General features: G+C 40.5%; 1 protein-coding gene across 2 annotated transcripts in view; it reads right to left on the reverse strand.

The window, feature by feature from the left end:
• SLC5A8 (solute carrier family 5 member 8) overlaps window positions 1-23,162 on the reverse strand; it is a 29,444-nt gene that overhangs the window by 4,824 nt on the left and 1,458 nt on the right. The window contains exons 2-15 of one of the 2 annotated variants that reach the window (XR_015803831.1): window positions 21,911-21,976; window positions 17,960-18,011; window positions 16,391-16,458; window positions 15,378-15,532; window positions 13,854-13,994; window positions 9,749-9,878; window positions 8,171-8,259; window positions 6,761-6,873; window positions 5,407-5,474; window positions 5,016-5,102; window positions 3,809-4,002; window positions 2,527-2,630; window positions 2,136-2,241; window positions 735-820 (exon numbers count right to left, since the gene is read on the reverse strand). Coding sequence is in view for 1 of the 2 variants with exons in the window: in XM_014889852.2 (XP_014745338.1) it covers window positions 735-820; window positions 2,527-2,630; window positions 3,809-4,002; window positions 5,016-5,102; window positions 5,407-5,474; window positions 6,761-6,873; window positions 8,171-8,259; window positions 9,749-9,878; window positions 13,854-13,994; window positions 15,378-15,532; window positions 16,391-16,458; window positions 17,960-18,011; window positions 21,911-21,976 (1,353 nt within the window). In the remaining variant the exon portion in view is untranslated. Of the gene's footprint in view, window positions 1-734; window positions 821-2,135; window positions 2,242-2,526; window positions 2,631-3,808; window positions 4,003-5,015; window positions 5,103-5,406; window positions 5,475-6,760; window positions 6,874-8,170; window positions 8,260-9,748; window positions 9,879-13,853; window positions 13,995-15,377; window positions 15,533-16,390; window positions 16,459-17,959; window positions 18,012-21,910; window positions 21,977-23,162 lie in introns of those variants that run through there. The other variant, XM_014889852.2, reaches the window with a different exon arrangement.

Below are 23,162 nucleotides of genomic sequence, written 5' to 3' on the forward strand. Positions count from 1 at the left end.
CAGCATTACAATAGTATGATAAAATACCCCTTTTTTCACTGGTGCTCTTATCCAGAAGCTGAAATACATAGGACTATTCTAAAAGGAGTTGTCAATATCAAGGAAAAACATTTTGAAGCTGGACAATCTTAAAGGTATGATTATTGTCTGAACTACTGAACAAAGCTGAGCTTCAAGGTTCAGCTGACGATATTGATTGAAAAGTGTTCAGTAGCTTATTTTAAAAAAATAATTCCCATGTATTCTCCCTTCTAATGGATGTTATTACCCAATAATATTTCCCCTTTTCTTTTTTCTTAAGATGAGAGCTAGGAAAATGATACACTGACTAGAAATGTTCTCTCTCAAACAGTAGCCAAAGTTACAAAAAAAATTCAGACCTTAAAGAACTTATGTTCACAAACTAAGGAAGCTTTGCTGAGTCCAAGGTGTGCCTTGGGGCACCTTCCCAGAGGCCAGTTAAGGAGTATTTTATCAGAAACATGGAGAAAACTGTCCCTTTTCTCAGTGGCTTCTCTGTTGTGGACTGAAGCTGTGGCAAAACTGCTTCCTTGCCTGTAGCAGCTGCCTTATTCCCACCTGCCTTGTACTCTGCTACACTGCCTTAAAGCAGATAGTCAATCAGGCAGTACCAGGTGCTATTCATCCTGATTGGAAAAATGTAAGCCAGGAATTTATTTATCTTCCCCAGGAAGAAAGACTGATTTAAATCAGAGATGCACAACTACACTTACTTTCTCAGTTTCAGACCGTGAGAAGTTGGACAGGAAATCTTCCTTGGTCAGCAGGAATTTAGGATCCGTGTTCTGCTTTAGTCCCCCTACAAAATAGGCAAGTTTTGTTCAGCCAGCTTTACACATGCAAACCATGTGTCAGACCCCAGCTATGGGCACCAAGCAAGCAGGACAGAGTCATGCAGCAAAAGCCATCAAGCAATCACAGACCTTAGGGATCATTTCTTTGCAAAGATGTATACCCTGCTCCACTCAATATATAAAATGATCCCTCAAAGTCTATTTGATATGCCTTAGCTATTTCCCAGTTTCCTAGATCCTCCTTGGATTTCCTATTTTGGAAAAAAGTAAATCTGGCAATCACCAGAAAAGGATGAACCACATACAGTGATGTCTGGGGCTACTCCACCAGTCTAGGAATTGGGGCACCAAGTGCTACCCTGAACTCTGAGCTCCAGTTCTCAGCTCCCTGTCAGCAAGTTCCTGTCTCCAAACTCACCAGCAATTTTTATACTGAATTATTTAAGGGCACCCCCAAGATGGGGGGAAGAGGGTTAATGGAATATCTGGTCATTTTCAAGGCATGGAAGATTGGTTATTTTGGGGAGGGAAACAAACCATACGTAGGTGCTGGGAATTAGCTCTGCTTGCCACCTGAGGCTTAAATGGAATCTTGCTCCATGAGAAGCAGGCTGACATTGTGGCTGGGTTAATTCTTTTATGCTTCTGCTCTTGGGCTGAGTAGTTCTCATCTGGATTTAGGGAGTTGTCTGGTTTTCATGCTTTGTTTCATGGCCTATAGGTAACCTGATCCCTACCTGGTAAAAAGCAAAATTTGGGTTCAAGCATCACTATAGCAATGGGAAGAGCATGTGCTTGAAAGGAAGTGTGGAGCAAATCTTCTAAAAACTGAGAAGGGAAAGAAAATGAGATAAATGTAACTTGTGCTTATTAGTTGCAAGGCATGGGGAAGTTAATGGAAGTGATTTCGTCTACTGAGTTTGGAGTTTCATAGTCCTGGAGCTGTTGTGGATCAGTCTAAAAATTAGAATCTAACAGCCTCAAAGATGAGGGCTGTTATATGAATCTGGGTGGGGATATTGGGTAAAGCTCTGAGAACAGCTGCTTTTTTGCTGCTTCTGCCATGCATGAAGTGAATGACAAGTGGTCTGCATTTGACCTGGATGCAAAAGTAATGAGGCCATGGGCTGGAACTGAACTCCCCACTCTCAGCCATGGCAAGCTGTTTTTTCCCTTTGCACAAAAGTACTGGGAAACTGAGAAAGAAGCTAAAATAGCCATGCAGAGGATCTGCAGCTCTTAGGCATGTTCTTGAGGAATGTGGTGAAAAGCATGCACTCTGTGGATGCAGACAACAGCCCTTGAGTGCTCTGAACTCACTCAAAGTAAAACTGCTTTTGTCCTCTAGAAGCATAGGTGTACATCCTTGCTCGGAGTTGTTGCCATGTTCAGGGACAAGTCTTAAAGCTCCAGCCCCTGCAGGCATCTAATAAAACAGGAAAGACAGGTGTCTTTTTTTCCTCTTCTTTTTTTGCCCCTTAAGTTTAAAAATATGCTGAAACTTCTTTCTCCTTAGAGATTTGTAGTAACTGTTGCTGTGAGCAAAGACCAGGAGTGGGATGCAGAAGTGCTGAGGGGAAAAAATTTGTTTTAGGATTGTAACCTTTACACAGTGTTTGCAATAGGTTACTGGCACTTCCTGTGGCTCTGAGGACATCTTAGTTTGAAAAGAGATCTGAGACACATTCAATCGCAGCTCTGAAACTAGTACCTGTTAGGAGGCTGATAATTATTCCCACAACTACTGTGACAAGTGTCCCAAGTGTGCTGAAGTAGAGATAAGACAAGGAATACCAGTTGTCTGCTAGGACAGGCCTGAAATGAAGCAGAAAAAGTGTTAATCTCTCCTTTTCTGTTCCAAACAACCTGAAAATATTTCTTTCCAGACAGTGTGTAAATACAGAGATACTTCTGAACCAAGTGACCTCGTAATCTTGAGCCTGTAACCTCCATACAACATATGTGCACTGAAAATTTGTTCCAAAATTTGCAGAACAAGTTCCCTTGTAAGAGACAAGGCTAATCAGTACATTGAGGCAATGCATGAGACAGGTAAAACAGCACAGTCCTGTCTCTGCCATGAACCTAGTGCACAGCTGAGCACTCCAGATATCCAGATGGAGGGATTAATTTCTTTACCAAGGGTGATGTTACTTAAAGGAAGTGACACCAAAAAAAACTAACAAGGAAATCAACCCCATGCAGCTCTAAACAGCCAGAAACAGTAGAACAACTATCTTTACACCTCATTCTGTTCTCCCTGACCCTGTGACATGTTGCAACATGTGCTTCCCAGCAGCCAGGAGCATGCTGGAGGGCTCATGCCAGAGGTGTGGTATTTGAAACTGGATGTTGGGCACACAGGTGTGTGTCAGGATATCTCTTGATTGTACAATGCTCTAAGGTGTAAGGATTTGGAAACCCTAAGAAATGTGTTTTTTCAGCTTCTTCCTGTTCCTGCTGCTCCCTGTATTGTCGTTCATGTTAAACTTAACTGTGATCATCCAGAGTATGACACCTGGCAGTCGCAGAGCAGAGGAAATCTCTTATATTGTGCCCATTCTGAATATACTGAATAGAACTATTCTGCATAGACAAGTTACTGTAGGTAGAGAGCTGCTAAATGGCATTTTGCCCCTTAACTGCCAATTACCCAAATTATTGTGACAGATCATGGAAGTTAATCCAATAACTATAAATGATATCTTTGTTTAAAACTGTGGTCCACAGTAAGGCATTCCAAGCCTTTGAACTCAAATATTGAACTGAAGCTTTTCAGATCAATAGGAAGATTCACTTTGACTTCTGTTGTGAGATAATTCAGACGAACTTCAGTCTGATAGGAAAAAAAAATCAGAGAAAACTGCTGCATCTCAGACAGTGAGGTAGATAAACCAGAGAAGGATAGTTTTCATAACCCAAATACTCTACAGATGTTTGTGTTTCTTTAAAAAAATACAGGCTTTGTTACTGCACTTGATGAACTTATATACCTTTCTGCACCTGGTGTGCTGAAAACTGTTGTTAATGGAATTTCTGTTGATGTTATATTTCCTGTAGATATATTACAGCCTGCAGTTGAGAGATAGAGTGGCTTGGTCCTCTCTGGAAGTGGAGGATAAATCTGAGCTCCAATTCCAACCCAAAGTGAAATAACGAAGCCACTGACAAGACCCACAAATGCTCCCTGCAAAACAAAAAGTGAAACTTGGATTTACAAGAAAAGCAAAAGATACTTGAAAGAAACAAGAACTAGATGAGTAAGAAATAGTCAAGACAAGCAGAAATTAAATACACAGTTGGGAAGTGCTGGGGAGTTTACTTCATTCCCCTTTGGGGAAATACAATGTCTTCTCACAGCTCCTGCATATACCTCTTTTTACTTGGCCACTAGGTCTTTACAATCAAAGGATAACTTTAGCCTGCATGATATATGGGAAAATCCTGCTTAATTTGAGTCCCTCCTTGAGCAAATACAAAAGCAATTTTTCAATTTTCTCATGTGACCTGTTTTAGCAAAAAAGTCTCTCCTACATCAGAGGTAGGTGAGGTTTTGGCTGAGAACTAGGAATTAATTTTTTTTTTTTACTTTAATATATATACAAAATTTGCAACTGCAAAGAGGTAAAGATCAGTGATTAGTAAACCTGGCGGGATTACTCTTTAGTAATCCCACCAGACTAAACCATGGACCATATTAACAAGGTTTGTCAAATCCTTTTATTGATGGAAAATATTTTTCCTCTGGAAACGATAATTTTACAATACAGAAGCACTCTGAGAATACCCCAATTTGGTCTGCAAGTGCTTAGAATCCATTTTCCTGGCCTGACCCCCTTTTGCTGAGACAGACCAGCATTCTCTGAGCCTACTGGTTCAGCTGCATCTCAAGATGCATTGTCCCTGCTTCTAACACCGGTTTTAAGAAATCCTTGTCAAAGTTTCATTTTTATTTAGGTTATTTTCCCCCATCCAGATGTGTAAATCTCTTCATGGGATGGAAATTCAAGTTCCTACACATCTCCAGTCGTCAGTTCCTTGGGATAAAGAAGAAAGGGAGCAAGGGGAAATATCCTCACAGAAAGTTCCAAAGACATCTCCCTTGCTGTCCAACATCAAATTATTGGTGGGAGAGGGGGAAGGAGATGCCCAAAATTATCAACGAATTTTGGATGAACGGGTCTTTAAATTTCTACTTACGATTCCATTTGCAAAGGAGCAGAGGATTCCCAAGGCAAACAGTCCTAAAAGGGGGCCACCAACCATGCCAAAAATGCTGAGAGCTGCCTGAGGAAGGAAGACAGTCTGCTATCAGGTGCTGTGCAAGGAAGGTAAAGCCTCCAAATTGACAAGAAGAGAAGACTAAGATTAAGAGAAAGAAATTATGAGAATTTTTAAAGTGGTTTTGTACTCAACTGCCAGGATTTTATATATGGATGCTCAAGACACAGGCTGAGCCTTGGGCAGTTTCACATCCGTACCCAACAAAGAATAAAAACTAATCTCATAATGGTATTCAGCAATTATTTTCTTACATAATTTATTCTGGGTCATTCAACATGGACATGAAGAAGTTGTCTGACACACTTACCTGCAACAAGGCTCCCAGAAGAGATGCCACTGCAGCCATAGCAATGCAGACTCCACCATAAAACAGGCCTGTGTGTGAAAGGCAGAACAATGTAGGCAGAACAATGTATAAATCTGCCAAAGTTTGAAAATCACTAATGGAAAAGTTTCTGTCTAACCCAGCATGGCCCCAACATCTCCCAAATAAATGTGCTAGCTTCTGGAGTTTTTCTAAGAGAGCCTGAATTGGTCAAAAGGTCAGGCTTCTGTTTACATTAAGAAGAGATCATGGAAACTTGACAAAATCCCCTTTCTGTGTATTACTAAAAAGTAGTTAATAAATGTCAGCCATATGGATTAGTCATACTGGCAATAACCCACTTATTGTTCACATTTCTCAGCTAATCCCCTGTGTCATTGTCTCTATTTTGAGGGAATGATTTTCACATCTCAGTCTAAAGTCTAGGAAGCAAAAGAGTAAATGCTGGTAGATCACTGGGAGCTGGCACAGTGACAGAGAACATTCCAGGTCACCACGATATAGTGTCTCTTTCCAGGAGCTGCAAAACAGGCTTACTTGGTTTTTTCCACCTCCGCCCCTGATGAGTTTCACTGCTCTAGCAAGAGGTTAATCTCACTATTCATTGTGATATGTCAGGCAACTCGTGATACCACAAACAACAATTCTGGCATAAGCAAAGTTTAAGAAACTTCTCTCAGGTGAAAATATTTAATACTTGATACCCTTCCACCAGTCTGCTGTACTCCCTAGTATGGGCTATGACACCACGTTGGGCTACACCAGCAGCTGGTCACAGGCAGTACAAGTTACAGACACGGCAATTGCACTTCACAGATTTAAACCATCTGCTCGGTCTAGTTCTGATTCTCTTTGAGTTACATTAAGCAGAGGAGCTAAACAGAGTGACAGCCTGAGAGTGTATCAGAGAAGATGTTAAATTTCTTGTTCTCTGGAATATTTTTGAGACACAATGCTATTGCTTGCATATCATTTTTTTAAAAAATTGTTACAAACAGCTTCCTTTGTTTCTCATTTTTGACAGATGAAAGAAAAACAGCAGGTGTTTTAAGTCAGAGATATTTGGCTTTTTAGAGTTGCGAATCAATACTGAACACAGATACAGTGCATCTTTCCTTATTAAAGACTAAACAAGACAGTTTCCTGCTTTCCTTGAACTCACTTGTCCCTCATTTGTGTAAAACCTACACAGCTGATCTTGTCTCCTCCAAATGTTGCACCAACATAGTCCCACTGGTGTGAATTACTTACTCCTGACATACAACATCATAAGCAAGATCTGAGTGAAACCTTCAATTTATAAAGCAAAAGCAGAAAAGATGTTTTCCAGACATACTCATCCCCATGGAAATCCATGACAGCTTCCTTTCAGAGAGAGATTTGACGTAGGGCTTAATGAGGTCTTCAACAGTCACAGCAGCCAGAGCATTGATGCTGGAGGACACAGTACTACAGAAGGCAAGAGTTATACAATTTTTTATATCTTAAAAACTGAGATCATAGATAACAGGTAGGTTACTGGCACAGAGAAGCTGCCACTGTCTAGAACACTGTCAGAAGACTAAGGCAAGTGCTGCATAGGTTTAAATAACTTATTATTACAGAGAACGGAGTTAATGGCTTAGAAAAATTGTTTAAAGTAATTATCCTTAGTGAAGTCAAGGCACATACTGATGAAAAGTTGGGCTGGGCCTGGAGAACTGAATAGAAATATCTATTACATATAGCTGGGCTGTAAACACTACTGGTACACATGAAACCTTCACAAATGATCTATGTATCTGTATACCAGCATATACCTGGATAGGTAAAATTCCCATATCACTGTTTACTTCCAATGCACTCTCACAGGAGGATTCAGATAATATAATTATAGTCACCTAAGAATTAGGCAAACTACTGTAGGTTCCCTGTGGGATGAGAGAAGACAGTACTCCTATGCCACAAACCAGGTGATCCTTTGTCTGCCTGTACCTTGCTCTTGCAAGCCACCAGCTTTTCTTCAGCATGTGAAATAAATATGTTGGCTGTTCCCTCTATTTATGTAGCTACAAACACTCAGAATAAAAAAATATTCGGGTGTCAATTAGTAAGTTTCTTCATTCCTATCTGCTTGCTATTGCTCAGAGCCTTCATTGAGAGAGACAATGTTTCTTAAAGATATTCCTTGGGGAAACTGAACAAAGCATTCCCCAGTATGGGATAGAAAGGTATCAATCTGTCTCCTACAGTACAAATATATAGTGATTGTTATTTCATGGGATTCATTCAAGACAATTGGAAGCCCAGGAATTCTGGAAAATAAGTCTCTAAAGACTGGGGGTAAGGAAAGGTAGATGGCTTTGAAGTTATGAAGATTTGAAACTGGAAAATTAAAGATGAGCAATAGGAAATTTCCCCAACTGTAGCTATTTGGTGCAACCACTCATCTATAATACTCAAAAATCCCTATAGCAGAGGGGCTTTAAAAGCACAGAGAAGGATTTGTTAGTGTTTTACATGACATGTGGCTAGCTGTTTCCTCATGTTGTTGGTAGGGAATTCCAAATAGCTTTGAGTCCTAGGACCCAAATACTGGAAACTATGGATTTTTAAGTTGCATCATCAAAGAGGTCATAGTGATTTTCTTAAAGAACAGAAATTAGCTAGACAAAGAAATAAGTACAAAAGATACAGTATAAATGCAACTGCAGCTCCAACAAAAAAAGGAGAAAAAAAGATAGTAGTTCCCAGATGATTAAATTACCTTAATGTCCCACTGTAGGCACTAGCCACAAAAAGCCCCGGCACTCCTGGAAAATCATGCAGGATATCCAGCACTAGGTATGGCATTAGCTGAAAAATTCAAATACAGAAGTATTACCACCTTGCCCTAATTTCTCATTTTATCACTGTATTGTTTTTTTACAGCCTTCTCAATGGCATTCTGTCCAGCTGTTTTAGTTTTTAATGCCCTATCTTGCTCTATTTATTGATATTTTTTACAGAGAAAACCAATCCTAAAATGTCCACTGGAGCTACAGAGAGTCTGTTGAGACCACCTAACTGAGGTGCCATGCCATCAGGACCTTGGTTTCCAGTGACAATTGTAGAGGAAGCTAGGGCTGGGCAGCAGGTAGTCTGTACTGTGCATCACTCCCTTGGGGGGGCTGGGTGCCACAGATGCTTCTTCTGCTGTTGACTCCACAAAAACGGGTTTATATACAGTCAAATAACATCAGATATTGGTACCTGAGATCAATTTCTTTACCGGAAACCATCGGATTTTTTTTTACATTTGCAAAATCTGAGTGCTGGAAAGAGAGAGGAATTTGAAGATTTTCTTTCTATGAACTTCCTTTTTTTTTTTTCCACAGACATGTTGGTATTTTTAGTATCTTGCTTTCAGTTTCTACCAAATTAATTTCACTGATAGGAACAACTTAATTTCCTTCCAGTTTCCACCTTGGCTCTTATTTTATTCTACCCTTAAAGACCAAGTGGTCCTGCCTCAGGTGCTCCATTCTCTGTGCTCTTCTCCTGGCTTTCCAGCTACTGTCCATCAGACCATTATCCAGAGCTTGTGATTATCCTAGGCTTAAAAATCCAAATAAAACTTATTTGATTTCCTTGGGCCCTGACTCTGGCCAGTCTGTAGGCTGCCAGAACTCTTGTTCCTCAGGTAAAACTGCTGCTCAAGGTCTTTTTAGGGAGAGGTCATCAGTGATGAGGTGGTTTCTCTGCAGCACAGTTTTATTGCCCATCTCTCCTCCAAAGGACTGAAGGATTCACCATCACTAACAAAGAACTGCCTGCTGATAGCCTTCCTCCAGGTGTGTGCTTTGGGCACAGGTATGTTTTGAATCTGAAAAGGATTTTGCATTAGTCAGCCCAGAGGAGTATAGGTTGGATGACACAAAGCAGCTCATCAGGACCCACAGTCACTAACATGGGCATTGCTGCTCTCTTCCCCTCACTTCTCTTCAAATTAGTTTCATGCAATGCTGGCACTCCTGAATCCATTTTGGGTGAAAAACCCACATATTTGCAGAGGTGGGTGGACTGAGCACTCTCCACATTGCAGCTCTGCCTGCTGCCCACCCTACCAAGTGCTGAGGGATTTGCAGCTCCAGGATAGCTGGGGAATGCAGGGACTGAACAGTGCCAAGGATGGGTCTGCTGCTTCATCCAGGTTATTGCCTCCCACTGCGGTGTCAGCCTGACACAGAATTCCAGCATGTCACTATTTCCAACCCCCTGACTCTTGAACCTGCCTTTGTCTGGTGATTATGGCTGCAGAGGAAGGATACCCTTCCATCACCTTCCTCAAAATGTGGAGCCCTACCTGGTCAAGTGCTGACACCTGGTTGTCCATCCATGGGTCACAGTCTTTGTAGATGGAGTAGAGGGCCAGCCCACACAGTGTGGCACAGACCAGGATTGCCCAGAGTCCCACCAGGTTGATGTAGAGGGACCTGCAACAACACACATGGAAACACCATGTTTAAACTCAACATCTCACAAAAGACCCTGCCAAGCAGGGAAGTGGCTGTGCCTGCACCAAGAAGACCCCTGGTCAGTGACTGCTTGCTGGCAAAGGAGTCACCATATGTGTCCCAGCATCTCACCTAGAGTGAGATCACATTCCTAAATGTACAATGACAGTTCTGGAGTCATCATATAATGGAGATGATGGGAGCGATACAGCAACCCCTGCATTTCATCATGTGTATGAGTTGTGCATTGCAAGCAGCAGGCCAGAGGATGCTCTTTCCCCCATGCCACACCCCTTGACAAACCCCAAGCAGATTTGTAAGGCGGGGTGCCCCAGATCCAAGTGTGGGGTACCTTACAGTCAGCACTAGCACTCCTTTTTCCCCAGAGCTGCAATATCAAGCTTACACAATGCTGGAGTTGTCCTTGTAAAGCTACAAATCTCCCATTCCTCCTGGACAGTCTGTGGGAAGCAGCTATGAGAAACTGGAGCCTGGGATCTGATCTGGAGCTGCCTCTGGCTGCCACTTCCACAGAGCCAGGATTCTCAACAAGCCTAGGGCTTCCCCTTTAGTGATTAAGCAGCTTGGAGCCTGGTATCATCCAGAAACTCCATCACCTCCTCATGTCATGATGCTTCAGCTTCAGATAATGGTGAAACCAGAAATGTGTTTCCATCAGGCAGCAATGCTGTCTTTGCCACACAACAGACAACTTCTACTGGTGGTGAAAAACACATTGTTCTCTTTGCTCAGTGAGGGCTTTTGCTTTCCATCTAAGTGTTTGGTTTTCTCAAATGTTTCTAAGCTCTTGATGTCTCCTGGGTCACAAAACTATTGGTATCTCCAGAGTCACAAAATTCTTCTAGCCTACAGTGGTCATCTCAAGCAAACACACCCACTGGGAGCAAGGTCTTGAAAAACAGCGTTCCTTTCCAGCAGGTGCCTCCTGGTTATCTGTGTATCACTGACAATGATTTAACTTCCTGACAGATCACATACCCTGGACCTGTGCCAATTGGTAAGACCTCCCCTGGGAGGATATTTGGTTTCTGTGCAAATATATCCATGCTTGCAATGCTTCAGGAGGCCTATTAGTGCTTTCGGTTCCCAAGAAAGTAAGGGGAAACAGCCTTTGTATTTCTGTAGACGACCAGCAGGAAGAACAAAGATGTAAACCTAACTTTATAAGCTTTGTTAGACATTGAAATGGACATTTTCAGAAAGGCATAATGTAGATTAGCTAATTGAACTATCAGTTTTATACAATGGAAAAGTTACTGGCAAGCACAATGCAAACTCTTAGAAAATACCTATATACATAAAAGCTGATTTATGCATAGTAGCAGAAGCTCTGCATTTTTGCCTTGTATTTGCAATTAAGGGTGGTCTAAACACAGAACCGACAGCACTTCAAATTTCTCTCTAAACTAATTTAGTAAAGACGAAGCAGTCCTCTTCTGATAGAGGCTTGCATATTGATTGGATGTCTTGCATCCACTTAGCTGAAGCCGTTCCTGCACTGGCATAATCTCTGTTGATATACAACACCCGGAAACTGATTTAGCACAAAACTTAACCAATAAGTAAAATCAATCCAACTCTTTTGAACAGATGTAATAGAAGAATTAGCCTAGAGCCTGTAGTGAAGATTAGAAAGTCGAGAGAAACACATAGAAGCAAAATAAATTGTTTGTCTCGCTTTTAAGCAATTCTTGTTTTTAAACTGTGTCAGTGTTTGACAGAGAGCTGGTTTTTTTCCCTCTAATTTGCATGCCAGCTCATAGTACACCCTATGACTAAGCACTGGAGAATAATAATTGCAGCACTGTTGAAGGAGGTGTTTCCATTAATTCTGTGTGAGTACACGGGGTGGAGTTTGGGTGAAGTAGGCATTTCGACTGCAGAAAGCTTATTTTCAATTGTTTGTTTCACTCTAGCTCTAAGAATTTAGCACTGAAATATGTCAGCTGATCACCTTGAATGAAAGTAGAGAAAAATGTGTTAGTAGCCCATACTTTTCTGACAGTGTAGCTCTCCTGCTCTGAGTGCCTCTTATCATTCAGATATAAGTATTATGTTCAATTTGCCTAGTGATTGTTAGAAGATGACAGAAAGTGCTCCTACCTACTGGTGCTTCTTGAATGGGGTGAAATCCTTTCCCAAAGCCTGAGAAAATTCCTGTTCCTGTGCCACTGTTAAAGGCTTTCCCAAAACCTGTAAGTTGGGATCTGTGAAGGAATTATTTTCTGAGCTCTGATATGTTACTGTGCTGTCCCCTAAAAAGCCTTACAGCAAATGGCATGGAGGTAAAATACCCTATTACTTGGACCCAATGACATTTTGCACTTCTGTGTACAGATTAAATAACAATAAGAGGTACAGACCAACAACATTACCTGCCAAATGTGTTTAATTACATTGAAGTATGAACTAGATAGTCACCACAGAGTAGCAGTGTTTATAGTTGTGACAAGCTAGAACTATTATGCAAAATGATTTCTCCACACAGAGAAAATATCTTGCACAAGTGAGGTACAACAAGATGCCACGGATTTCAACCACCTGTGCCAGCAGGACAGGGCTCTACTGATTAAGGCTCCACAGCCATTAATATGAGAGCCTAAATTCCATCCAACCCCCTACAGAACCAGATAGCTTCCAGCCCTGGCCAAAGCTGCTGCAACAGCTCAGAAAACCTACCCTGAGGCTGCCATGTGTCAGATTCCCTTTTGGTCACACTCTGCTTCTGAGACACCCTGGAGATGTCTCTGCCTCAAAGAGGGTAGGGAGGGTTCAAGAGAGGGCCACAGCCCTAAGTGGAGCAGGTGTTGGGAAGAACAGCCTGAGTGGCACACAAATCTGGCGCAAAGTATGTGTCTGCTCTATACACAGACATTCCAGGGAGATGTGGGATGTGCCTCCTGCCTCTGCAGTGCTGAGAACCTAGAACCCAGCCACGTGCCAAAGCCTGCAGAGAAGTGATCTGGTATGCTGGAGATGTGGCAGGGAATGCTGGAGATAATGAGCAGCAGCTCATTCCTGTCTTCAGCACAAATGGCTAAAAAGCACATTTTCTTTACTGATATGAACAAAATATTTTACTTGTAAAAGGTGCATGATTTTGTAGGTATTTTACTAACTTTATGAAGTGAAAGCCTTCATAAAGCTTCCCCTCTGTATGTCACTGTACCATAGAACAACAGAATGTATAGGGGCTATAGTTATGATGTGTGCTTCTATACTTCTTCTATAAATGAACTTCATGGGATTACTAGTAACTCTTAAACCCTGAGCTGTGAACTAACAGAATGATACTAAAGACAAAGATAAGATAATAGAGCTGGTAAATATACTCCATTCTAGAGTAAAGGCTCTCAGAAATGTTGACATTCAAGGAAAACATAACCCTCTAAGTTTAAGCCAGTTTCCACAGATAATTCCTTAAAAAATATGTCATGATTATTAAGAACACAAAATACATGATTACTCTGCAATTTTATCACTGAATAAGTCATTTCGAGATTTTCTCACATCTATATTCATTGTTATGGAAAAGATTTTTAGTCTTTACATACGCAAAATCCCCACACAATGGTTTAGGTTTAGTAGAGAAGCAATTCAAGACACTGTCCTGATACGACTTCAGTGTAAGTACCATAATATTTGGTCTTTAGGTTGCACATAAACTTAATGCAGCTATTTCTATATGAGAACGCTGGTGCAGTGAAACATTGAGGTACAAAATTCAATTTTACAGCAATGACATGTAATTAATATACCAGTACTTATTGTGCCAAATTTCTTCTACCTGGTCCACAAAACAGAAGGCAAGAGTTGTTAGCCTTTATAAATGTAATTCATACAGACAAAATATCTCCACATTCCTTTTAAGAAAATCTCTCTTATAAAGAACAGACACTGCTAAATTCAGACAGTTACTGAAGACAGACTTACAATTTTGCGTGGAATCTGCTTTTGCAGGCAATGTATCTCTGGACTTGAGACTGGTTAACCCCATATATGCCAGTCCACGTGAAAGTCCCACCTATAACAATCGTCCAGAAGGTGTGCCTTTGCAAAGGATTGGGATCAAAGCTACAATGAGAGGAAAGAGAGAGAACAGATTCAGAATATGAAAGTCTTCTTAATATGTGAAGACCTTAACGCTTAGAAGAAATAATTTCTCCATGCTTGCTCTAATACAAACTTTCTTACTTTGGCCAGATTTTGAACATCAAGTTATTCTAACTTTACGTGAAGTCACAGAAAGCAAATTTTAAAACTCAGAGCCAATGAAACACTCTGAACTGTCCAAAGGTAAAGCTGGAGAGCTTTATTTGCCTATAAACTACAGTCTTATGTAAAGTTATATCATGCCTGTGATGGTTGTGATGAAATGATGCTGCAGTAAAAAGTGTAATGTGCCTGCTTATCTAGAGGGACATCAGTCTAACACCAGTATAAAGGTGTGTTTACAATCCCAGCCTTTGTGGACAGAGCCTCTATAAAACATTTTGCTGGTTTAGCTCTAAGTAAATAGCAGATTTTAGGTGGCCATGAACACTTACTATTTTAAAATCAAACTTTGATATAGCAATAAATTATATTTATCTTGGTGAATGTTGTAGTATTATTTCATCTATTATATCCTTTATTCCTTTTCTTTTTCCATCTGTGAACTCTGTGATTGGGAGAAGAATCAATGCAGCACAACCACTGCAAATGAGCCAAACAGATTGAAATAAATTACTGTTCATAAGAAGAAAAAAATACCCACGGATGAATTACTGAAGAATTTGATGAAGAATTTTACAGAACAACCCAATTAATATTGTGAACTGATAGACAAAGGACAAACCACAATATGTGCTATACTAAACTTTCACTAATAGCACTGGCTGAAGGCTCTCAGAAGAATCTTGTATTCATCAAAGGTACAATAACTTTTTTACTTTAAATGGTCTTTGATTCAACATTGTCAGACTGAGTATTCTTGAACTTGTGATATTTTTAGGCTATGATTACTTACAATAATGGAGGGTGAAATACTATTTAAACTATTTTTGCTTTTTCTTTTAGGGAAAAGAAAAACATTTACCTTTTTCAGATTAGGCAAAAGCTATTATTTTCCCATTTGTTTTGGCCCAGTCACTGAAATGCCAAATCAGCTGTTTGCAAATTGTAATTATAAAAACAAATGTGCTCTCCTATTCACCATTCTTTTTCAGTGGAATCCCAAATATATCCTTAAAACACCTACTTGAACAAAGTAAAGAGGTTTTTCTCTTTCCAGGATTTTGCATGGTGTGAAACTTAAAAAAAATCCCTCAAACTAGGTAAGCTTGTTTAAAAATATACAGAAACTGGGTCACAACTTCTGCCTTCCTCCTCCTTCAGTAGCAGTTTAATTTCACAGTAAGTCACATGAGCTCGGTTTGTAGGAATAGAGAGGCACATCCTCTGCAAGCACAAACTCACTCCCAGAAGTTTAATCTTCCTCCGTAGTAGGAATCATTTACAATGCGTCCAATTCCGTCCTGAACCACCACAGCTCGTATAATCACAGATGAAAATCCAGCAACCATGATTCCAACCTGGAAAACATCTGTCCACACCACTGCCTTCAGACCACCCTGCAGGAGGAACAGCATGTATCAGGTACAACAAGGCATCAGCACTCCTGCTTTGCACTCACATTCAGCTAACAGAAAAATTACCATCTGTATTATGGGTAATAGATGAATTTCATCTTCATCTTTAGTGGAACTAATTCTGTACTGATGTCTTTAGGAATTGCATTCTGGAAGCTATTCAGGACATCCTGGCCCTTTTTTGAAGGGCACAGGAATTTACTTTGGCCATACACATAGTTTAATCCAGTATTTCCTTCAACACATAACCTGTTTCAGAAGCTTGTATCAAAAGATAAATTTTCAGACAGTGCTTATCTTACTTATATATAGCACCACTAACTCCAGAAGGTATACCATTCAACTGAATAAAAATAAACATTATTTAATCCACCATATGCAAATAAATTTCTCACTGAGGTTCCGTTTCATCATTTCTAGCCACTTGGGCAATTAACATTAAATTAAAGACCAATCTGTTCATGTGGCATGCTATTTTCAGTGGCTCTATTCAATAACACACAAGGCTGTTACAGCTGCCCCGAGGTGTTTGACAAATTGCACAGCAAAACCCTACTAGATCAGAAGAAAAATCACATGATAATTTCTAGAGAAAGAGAAATCTACCTTTTTTGCCATTCTTTCAGCAACAACAGAAGTTTGAGTGTATCATAACAAAAAAGATTTCAGTTGCATAGTGGCTGCCTATGCATTCAGAGAAGTTGAATATGGTCCTGTGGCTACACCTGCAAAATGTAATTACATGGAGTAGCCTGATTATTAAGCTACTTTTTAATAAATTCCATATTTGATGTGAGTGATGAAAGGAACAGATTTTTCTCAACTGAAGGGTCCACGTACCAGTGTGCAGTAGAATGTGCAGACCACGCCAGTCGCCACCACTGCACCCCACAAGTCAAAGCCAGTGACTGGAAGAGAGGGAAATAGCACCAGTGTGAATGAGGCACTGGGGAAAAAACACTGAAGGTCAATTACTGGAAAAAGCTAGAAATAATTAAATGCAAAAGTAGGAGGCATAAATGGCAATGAAAAGATTAGTGTGTCTAAACCATGTTTCAGTTCTAAAACTGAAACAGTTGTTACAGATTTGGAAACTGCTAAAAAGTTGAGATTTATTTCAGGATCTAGGAAGCTATCTGCCTTTAATGTGAACACTGCCAAACAACACGTTCAATATGTCCCAACTCAGGAGAGTTTTAAAATACATGCACTTCCTTGAAACACCTGTGTAGCTGCTACGGAGCCCTTAGGTAGGGATTTAAGCAAGTAAACAGCATGGGGGTTTTCCACAGAGAAAAGGCTGCTCAAGCATTGTCTGGGAGAAATGCGTCAGAGTAAAAGCCTTTCTTTTATTCTTCCTTCTCTTAAGTATCATCTGTTTCTGCTATACAACACTGTGCTGTGGCTGGCACACAGGCTGTCACTGCCCTAGCTTGGCATGCTCACCTGCTGCCAGGCAGGGCATTGGGGGCTCCCTGACAGAGAGCTCAGGCTATGAAAAACACTGAAACAAAACTAGCGAAAAATGTAAGTTATTCTAATTAGAAGCCAGCTAAATCATAGCTTGGTTTGGCATGTATTTGCAAGGCAAACGTAAGTATCAAAGAGACACAACCTGTGGGACTTACACACCGGAGGAAATCAGTACAGAGAGTTGGAATTTTTCTTCCTTTCTGCTCAATGAGCAGGGAAAAAAAAACATTCAATAAGCAGAAAAACTGTGACTTGATTCTAGCTAAAATGATTCATTTTTTTATTTGCATTTTGTTATTCCCTTTTCTTGCCAAATGAACAAATTAATGGCATCAGATTAAAAGTTTAATTTGGCTCCATAGAAAAGCTTTTGCCCTTTTAGAAATGAATGTGGCTCATTTTCAAATCAAAGAGTCATTCTGAAGTACAAAATGGAAATATTTAACTTTGTAAATATCACAATAAACATCTTAAGTTAACAATCTCTTTGCTGTTGATTTAGTTTTCCTGGAAAAATGACAGACCACATTAAATAGTTCCAGGCAACCCAAGATTGTATTTGCAGAACTTTTGTCTTGCTCTCATCTTGAAGAATAGCACTTAACCAGAGAAATTAAATTTGTCTTTAGTGCCTGCATTGCCTTCAAAATTTACTTAAGTCTTCTTGACTTTTCTGAATAAGCCATTATCTACAGGTATTGCATCAGAGGTAAATGAAACCCAGTATTCCCATAAATCTCTTCTGTAATTCCTTACAGGCAGGGATTAAGGGACTAGGACTTCAGAGTTCCCATTAAAAGACTTCACAGTCAAGCCCTGAGCTATATTTTTAGGTGTTGCATTACCAAAAAAAACAAACAAACAAACCACCATACCAATACTATATGCAGAAGAAATCATACCGGTAGAGGAACAGTTGCAGTATACTCATCTTACCTTGATTTAGTGCTAAAGCTGGAGCATAAATGACAATACCAGTGTATAAAGTCTAGAGCAGGGGGGGAAAAAAAGGAAAGATCAAAATAAATGTAAATTCCTGGAAAGGTGATAACTTTCTGAGATGATTTCTTTTCAAGCATCTATGTACTCTGTATTTCCTAAATTCATAACTGTTGACAAATAATTCCAATTAGAAGACAAATGTCCAAGGCTATTAAGCTCTGCAGTGTCACAGCCTAGTGTTCTTTAAAAAAATGCCAGGGACTCTTAAATATAAAATCTATCTTCATCTTCTCCTGGCTTTTATAATTAACTTATCCTATTCCTTTAAAACTGCAAAGGAAACGAGCAAAAGGAAGGTAATGAGGTTTACACATGGTCTGTCATGGAATCTATTACTGTCATTTTCTCAGTCTTGAGATCAATATGCCTTTCAGCATACAGCTATAATTCATGTGAGTAAGAACACAAAATATGACATTAGTTAGTCATTACAGATAGCGTTACAAGGGATTGTAGCCTTCAGCCTGCAAAATGAAGCCATACGTGATTATATTTTCAACCACAGCAAGACACAGACAAATCAAGGAGCTACTCCATCTACCTTTGTGGGCTCATTGGGATTCATACACTGATATCCTCAATTTCTTTATATATGGTTTTAAATCCTGTTTGCTTTTTTATCACTGTTATTACTGCCACAAGTTCGGCTGTGACATGGGTCAGGAGAATACAGCTTCCAGCGTCCTAATGACTTCTGTGAAGGTCACTGGTCTTGATTCAAAGCATCTGGATCACCAATAAGTCACGAGCTGACGTGCATCAGCTTTCCATGGCTGGGCTCTTCTGACTTTCTGATTTACAGGGATGGGATTTGGGCAAGGAAAACCAGCAGAATCAGATGTCACCCAGGATTCAGGAAGCTTCTGCCCTTCCTGCAAGTGTCTGCCCTAGGCACAGATGGCAAACCAGAGCAGGATTGTGAACCACTGAATTACTTGCCATGGCTTTTGAGCAGATCAAAGCCAGTCCCCGAGCCAGAGCCCTACCACATGGCCAGCGGCTATTCTGGGGACAGAGCCAGGAGGTAAAGAGAGCAAGCAGTTCTCTAGCTGTATGAGGAAATTAGAATGGAGAAACTGCATCTCCCAGCCTGACCTAATGGCCCTGACCCCCTGCTGCACACCTGCTACAAGCACATGCCAGAAAGGTTAGGGGGGGCCATTGGGGAAATAGTTATTCCTACCTGTGTGCTACTCCCTGCCACTCTGTGTGCATGCTTGTTTCTCTCAGTGCCATGAGTCCTCTCTAGATGTTCACATACAGCTTGTATGACAAGAAAGCTACCAGTCTCGACTAACCCCTGGTGAATATCTCCTCAGAACTACCTACATCACTTCCCAGACAGTTCCTGACACCTGTCTAGCCCAGTCAGTGTTTGATTTGCCGTCCATACAGTGACTGTCAGCATGTGCTGCTGAAACACAGAATCATTGAATGGTTTGTGTGGGAATGGTCCTTTAAAGAACATCTAGTCCAATGCCCCTGCTGTGGACAGGCACACATTCCACTAGATCAAATTGCTCAGAGCCCCATCCACCCTGACTTTGAACACTTCCAGGGATGGGGCATTGCATTTCTCCAGAATACCTGGTCCAGTATCCCACTATCCTCGTTGCAAATAAATTCTTCTCTATATCCACTCAAAATCTACCTTTCTTCAGTTTAAAACTATTATCCTTGTCCTGTCACTAAAGGCCTTGATAAAAAGTCTCTCTCCACTTTTCTTATAATCCCCCTTTGAAAGGCTGCAATAAGGTCTCCCCACAGCCTTCTCTTCCCAAAATTTAACAATTAATCCCAACTTTCTCAGCCTTTCTTCACAAGAGAGGTGTTCCACCCCCGAGACCATTTTGTGGTCATCCTCTAGACCTTCTCCAAGAGGTCCATGCCTTTCTTGTGCTGGGAACCCCACAGCTAGATGCAGTACTTCAGGTGAGGTCACACAAGAGTGGAGTAGACAGGAAGAATCGCCTCCCTTAACCTGCAGACCACGCTTCTTTTGGTGAAGGATAGAATTGGCTTTCTGGGCTGTGACCAGACTTTCTGGCTCATGTCAAATTGTTCATCCACCAGTATCTCCAAGTTCTCCCCTGCAAGGCTGCTCCCAATCAGTTCATCCTTCAGTCTATATACTGGTATTTGTGATTGCCCCAGTCCATGTGCAGGACCTTGCACATAGGTTTGTTGAACTTTATGATGCCACTCCTCAAGTCTGTCAAAGTCCCTCTTTCCCTTTAGTGAATCAGCTGCACCACTGAGCATGGTGTCATGCACAAACTTGCTGAGGGTGACCTCATTCTCACTATCTATGTCATTAATGAAGGTGTTAAATAGTTCCAGTTAAAGTTTCCAGTACATAGAGCACTCGTTACTGGTTTCTATCTGAAAATTTAGCTACTGACTGCAATGCTTTGGATGCAATCATCAAGTTAATTCTTCTTTCTTCTAATAGTCCATCAGTCAAACTCGTACCTCTTCAAGCCTGTTAATTCAAGGGATTCAGCATGAGAACTTGTGGTTTTCTCACACACAGTGAATAAGCACCAGAAACTCTGAACCATCAGAAATTAAAATTTGTCACAACTATGATCACATTTTTGTGTCAATTTAAATAGGACTTATACAATCTTTCTGCTTCTTCAGCAGGTTTTTTTTGTTGTATTATTATATATCCTTTTCTTTACCTTCTTTTAAGTATTAATATTCACAGAAGAGTTAAAATTGCATCATTAAAACCTTGGGAGGTTTTCTTTCCTCACTAGTATTTAATTTATTCCGGTTAAGTTGTAAGTGCTTGGCAGAGAACGCCACATTGGTTAATTTCCTTGAGCACATATTAAGTTGCATAGAATTATTTTTCTTGTCTTTGGAGGCCAAGATTATGCTTAGCTCTTCCAACTTATCCAACTGTAATGTCATTATATCTGCTGGTGAAACAGTGTCAGGTTTCACACATGCCAGCACTCTACTTTTTCCATGAGCTTGTGTATCTGTAAAAACCAGCTAAACAGCACTGCTTAAATAAGTAATGAGCACTGCATTGGGAACCATCTTACTGGTGCAAGTGTGATTGCCGTGTAACTTCCGGTGTGCCTTAAAAAAATACAAAAATGGACAAAAAAGAAACATGTAACTTAAAAAGCTTTTGACTGCATAGTCATTCTTACGTTGAATTAACCCAAAAGTCCACTTCAAAATTGTGAAAAAAGTACATTTTTGTTCTGGTGCATTTGACATATGCTCACTGGTATTTAAAAGCTGTGGTCCTGTACTGACTCTTTGAAAGGGCCAGGTAAAGCAAACTGCATCAACAGTAATTTCAAAGATTGCTTTAGTTTAACATTCCCCAGAGCAGTAATTTTCTACTTCTCAGTTTGCACACACCCAAGGATTTTCCAGTGGTGGTGGTGCAAACCCTTGTGCAGTAAGTAAATGACAGCTCCTGACAGCCTGTTTTGTCACCTCTCCCTGACCCTTGAGAATTAGTCAGATTCTGGACAACCCAGAGGATGAAAACTGCTGCTGTAGATAACTGACACACGTTTCCATTTGGATCTCACTGCAGGTTTCTCCAGCAGACAATTGAATGACTGCTCTTCACACTGCTCTCCTGTAGTGAAGGGTGGCTCGTCTCTTGGCATGGTGCTGATGTCAAGTGACTGATCTGAGTGTTCAGCAGTGCCCACAGAGACCCATGAGGCAGGTAGCACAGCACCTGCTCCCCACCTCATTGCTGTGGAGCAGAAAGAGCTTTGTGTCTCCTGCACCCAGCCAACCAGGCACTGTGGCAACCTCGTCAGCTGCTCAGAGAGAACACCCAGTTACACTTAACCAAATAATTTCAGTGGCCCTGAGGACCACAGAACAGCTTTGAAGTTTACTTGCCGTTTGTATTATGAAAAGGACCGTTCCACAGAGGCGTAGATATTTATTAAATCGAAGTTCTAAGTACTGCAAAAAAGAAGAAAAAACAAATGTTTATATTGAAATTTGGCACTATTGATAGAACTAGAATGAAGTGATGAGCAATACAGAAAGAGCAGAGTGCAGTTTTTACATTTTCATGAATGACCAAAACTTCTAGAGTCCTCTTGTTTGATATCTCTTTGAACTTAGTTTGGTATTTCTTTACAGACCTCACCACTGGGTAATAACACACAAACAAGTGAAGTAGACATAAGCCAGTCACTATACAAGGGAGTCTACAGAAAAGACTAGGATATATTATCACAGAATATCTAAATATGCTGAGTTGAAAGGGACAAATATGCACAAGAATCATCAAGTTCAACTCTTGACTGTGCACAGGGAAACCTAAAAGTTGACAATGACATAGCAGCCAAAAAAGTAGAACCGACTAGTTTTGTGAAATCAGAGAGAAAAAGAAAACGCTGTGACTATTCCTACATCTTATTCAGTTTGAGAACTGGCATTATGTGTGACCATCTGAACTGCTGCAAGAGAGGGCAAAGATTTTCAGTGGTCAGCAGCTTCTCCCCATGTTAACCTCACCTTCTGCACTGCCCAAGGCAGCCTGCTTACCTACTGGTAAGCCAAAATTTGCCTTTTGTGAAACCGGAACCCTCACTTTTCTATCAAGCCTGGAACAGCACAACCTCTAAATGAGTCTGTCATGCTGTAGAGCAGATTTCTTACCACTATCTGTCCTAAAAACTCTCTTGGTGTGTGGTTGTACACAAGAAATCTTATTTGCCTGACAAATCTGCTCAATTGACACAGATAAACACTGAAGCACCTCAAAGGGCTCACTCATGAACTGAGCATTTAAAATGTGATCTGTGAGCACATCCACACAAGGAAGCAGTCTTGAACCCCTGGACAGATACAAACGGTTGTTAAAAATCTGAACTCTGTCCACAAATAGAAGATACATGTTTTATAGGTGCATTACTGATTCAACGCTGAGATAACCAATGAGTTTCCAGTAATGATCATAAGCCTTTATTTAAAAGACCCCTATTTAAGTATCATCATGACAGTCCAAAGACTAGTAGATTAAAATACACTGGAAGACACCAGAAATTTCTGTTGGTGAATTCTTATCTAAATATACCAACGGAAATCTTGTTTTCAGCCTCCAGTGCTGCAATGCCTCTATTCAGTGTAATAAAATGCT

This window comes from Sturnus vulgaris, chromosome 5 (genome assembly GCF_052056855.1).
Source record: "Sturnus vulgaris isolate bStuVul1 chromosome 5, bStuVul1.hap1, whole genome shotgun sequence".
NCBI classification, from domain to species: Eukaryota; Metazoa; Chordata; class Aves; order Passeriformes; family Sturnidae; genus Sturnus; species Sturnus vulgaris.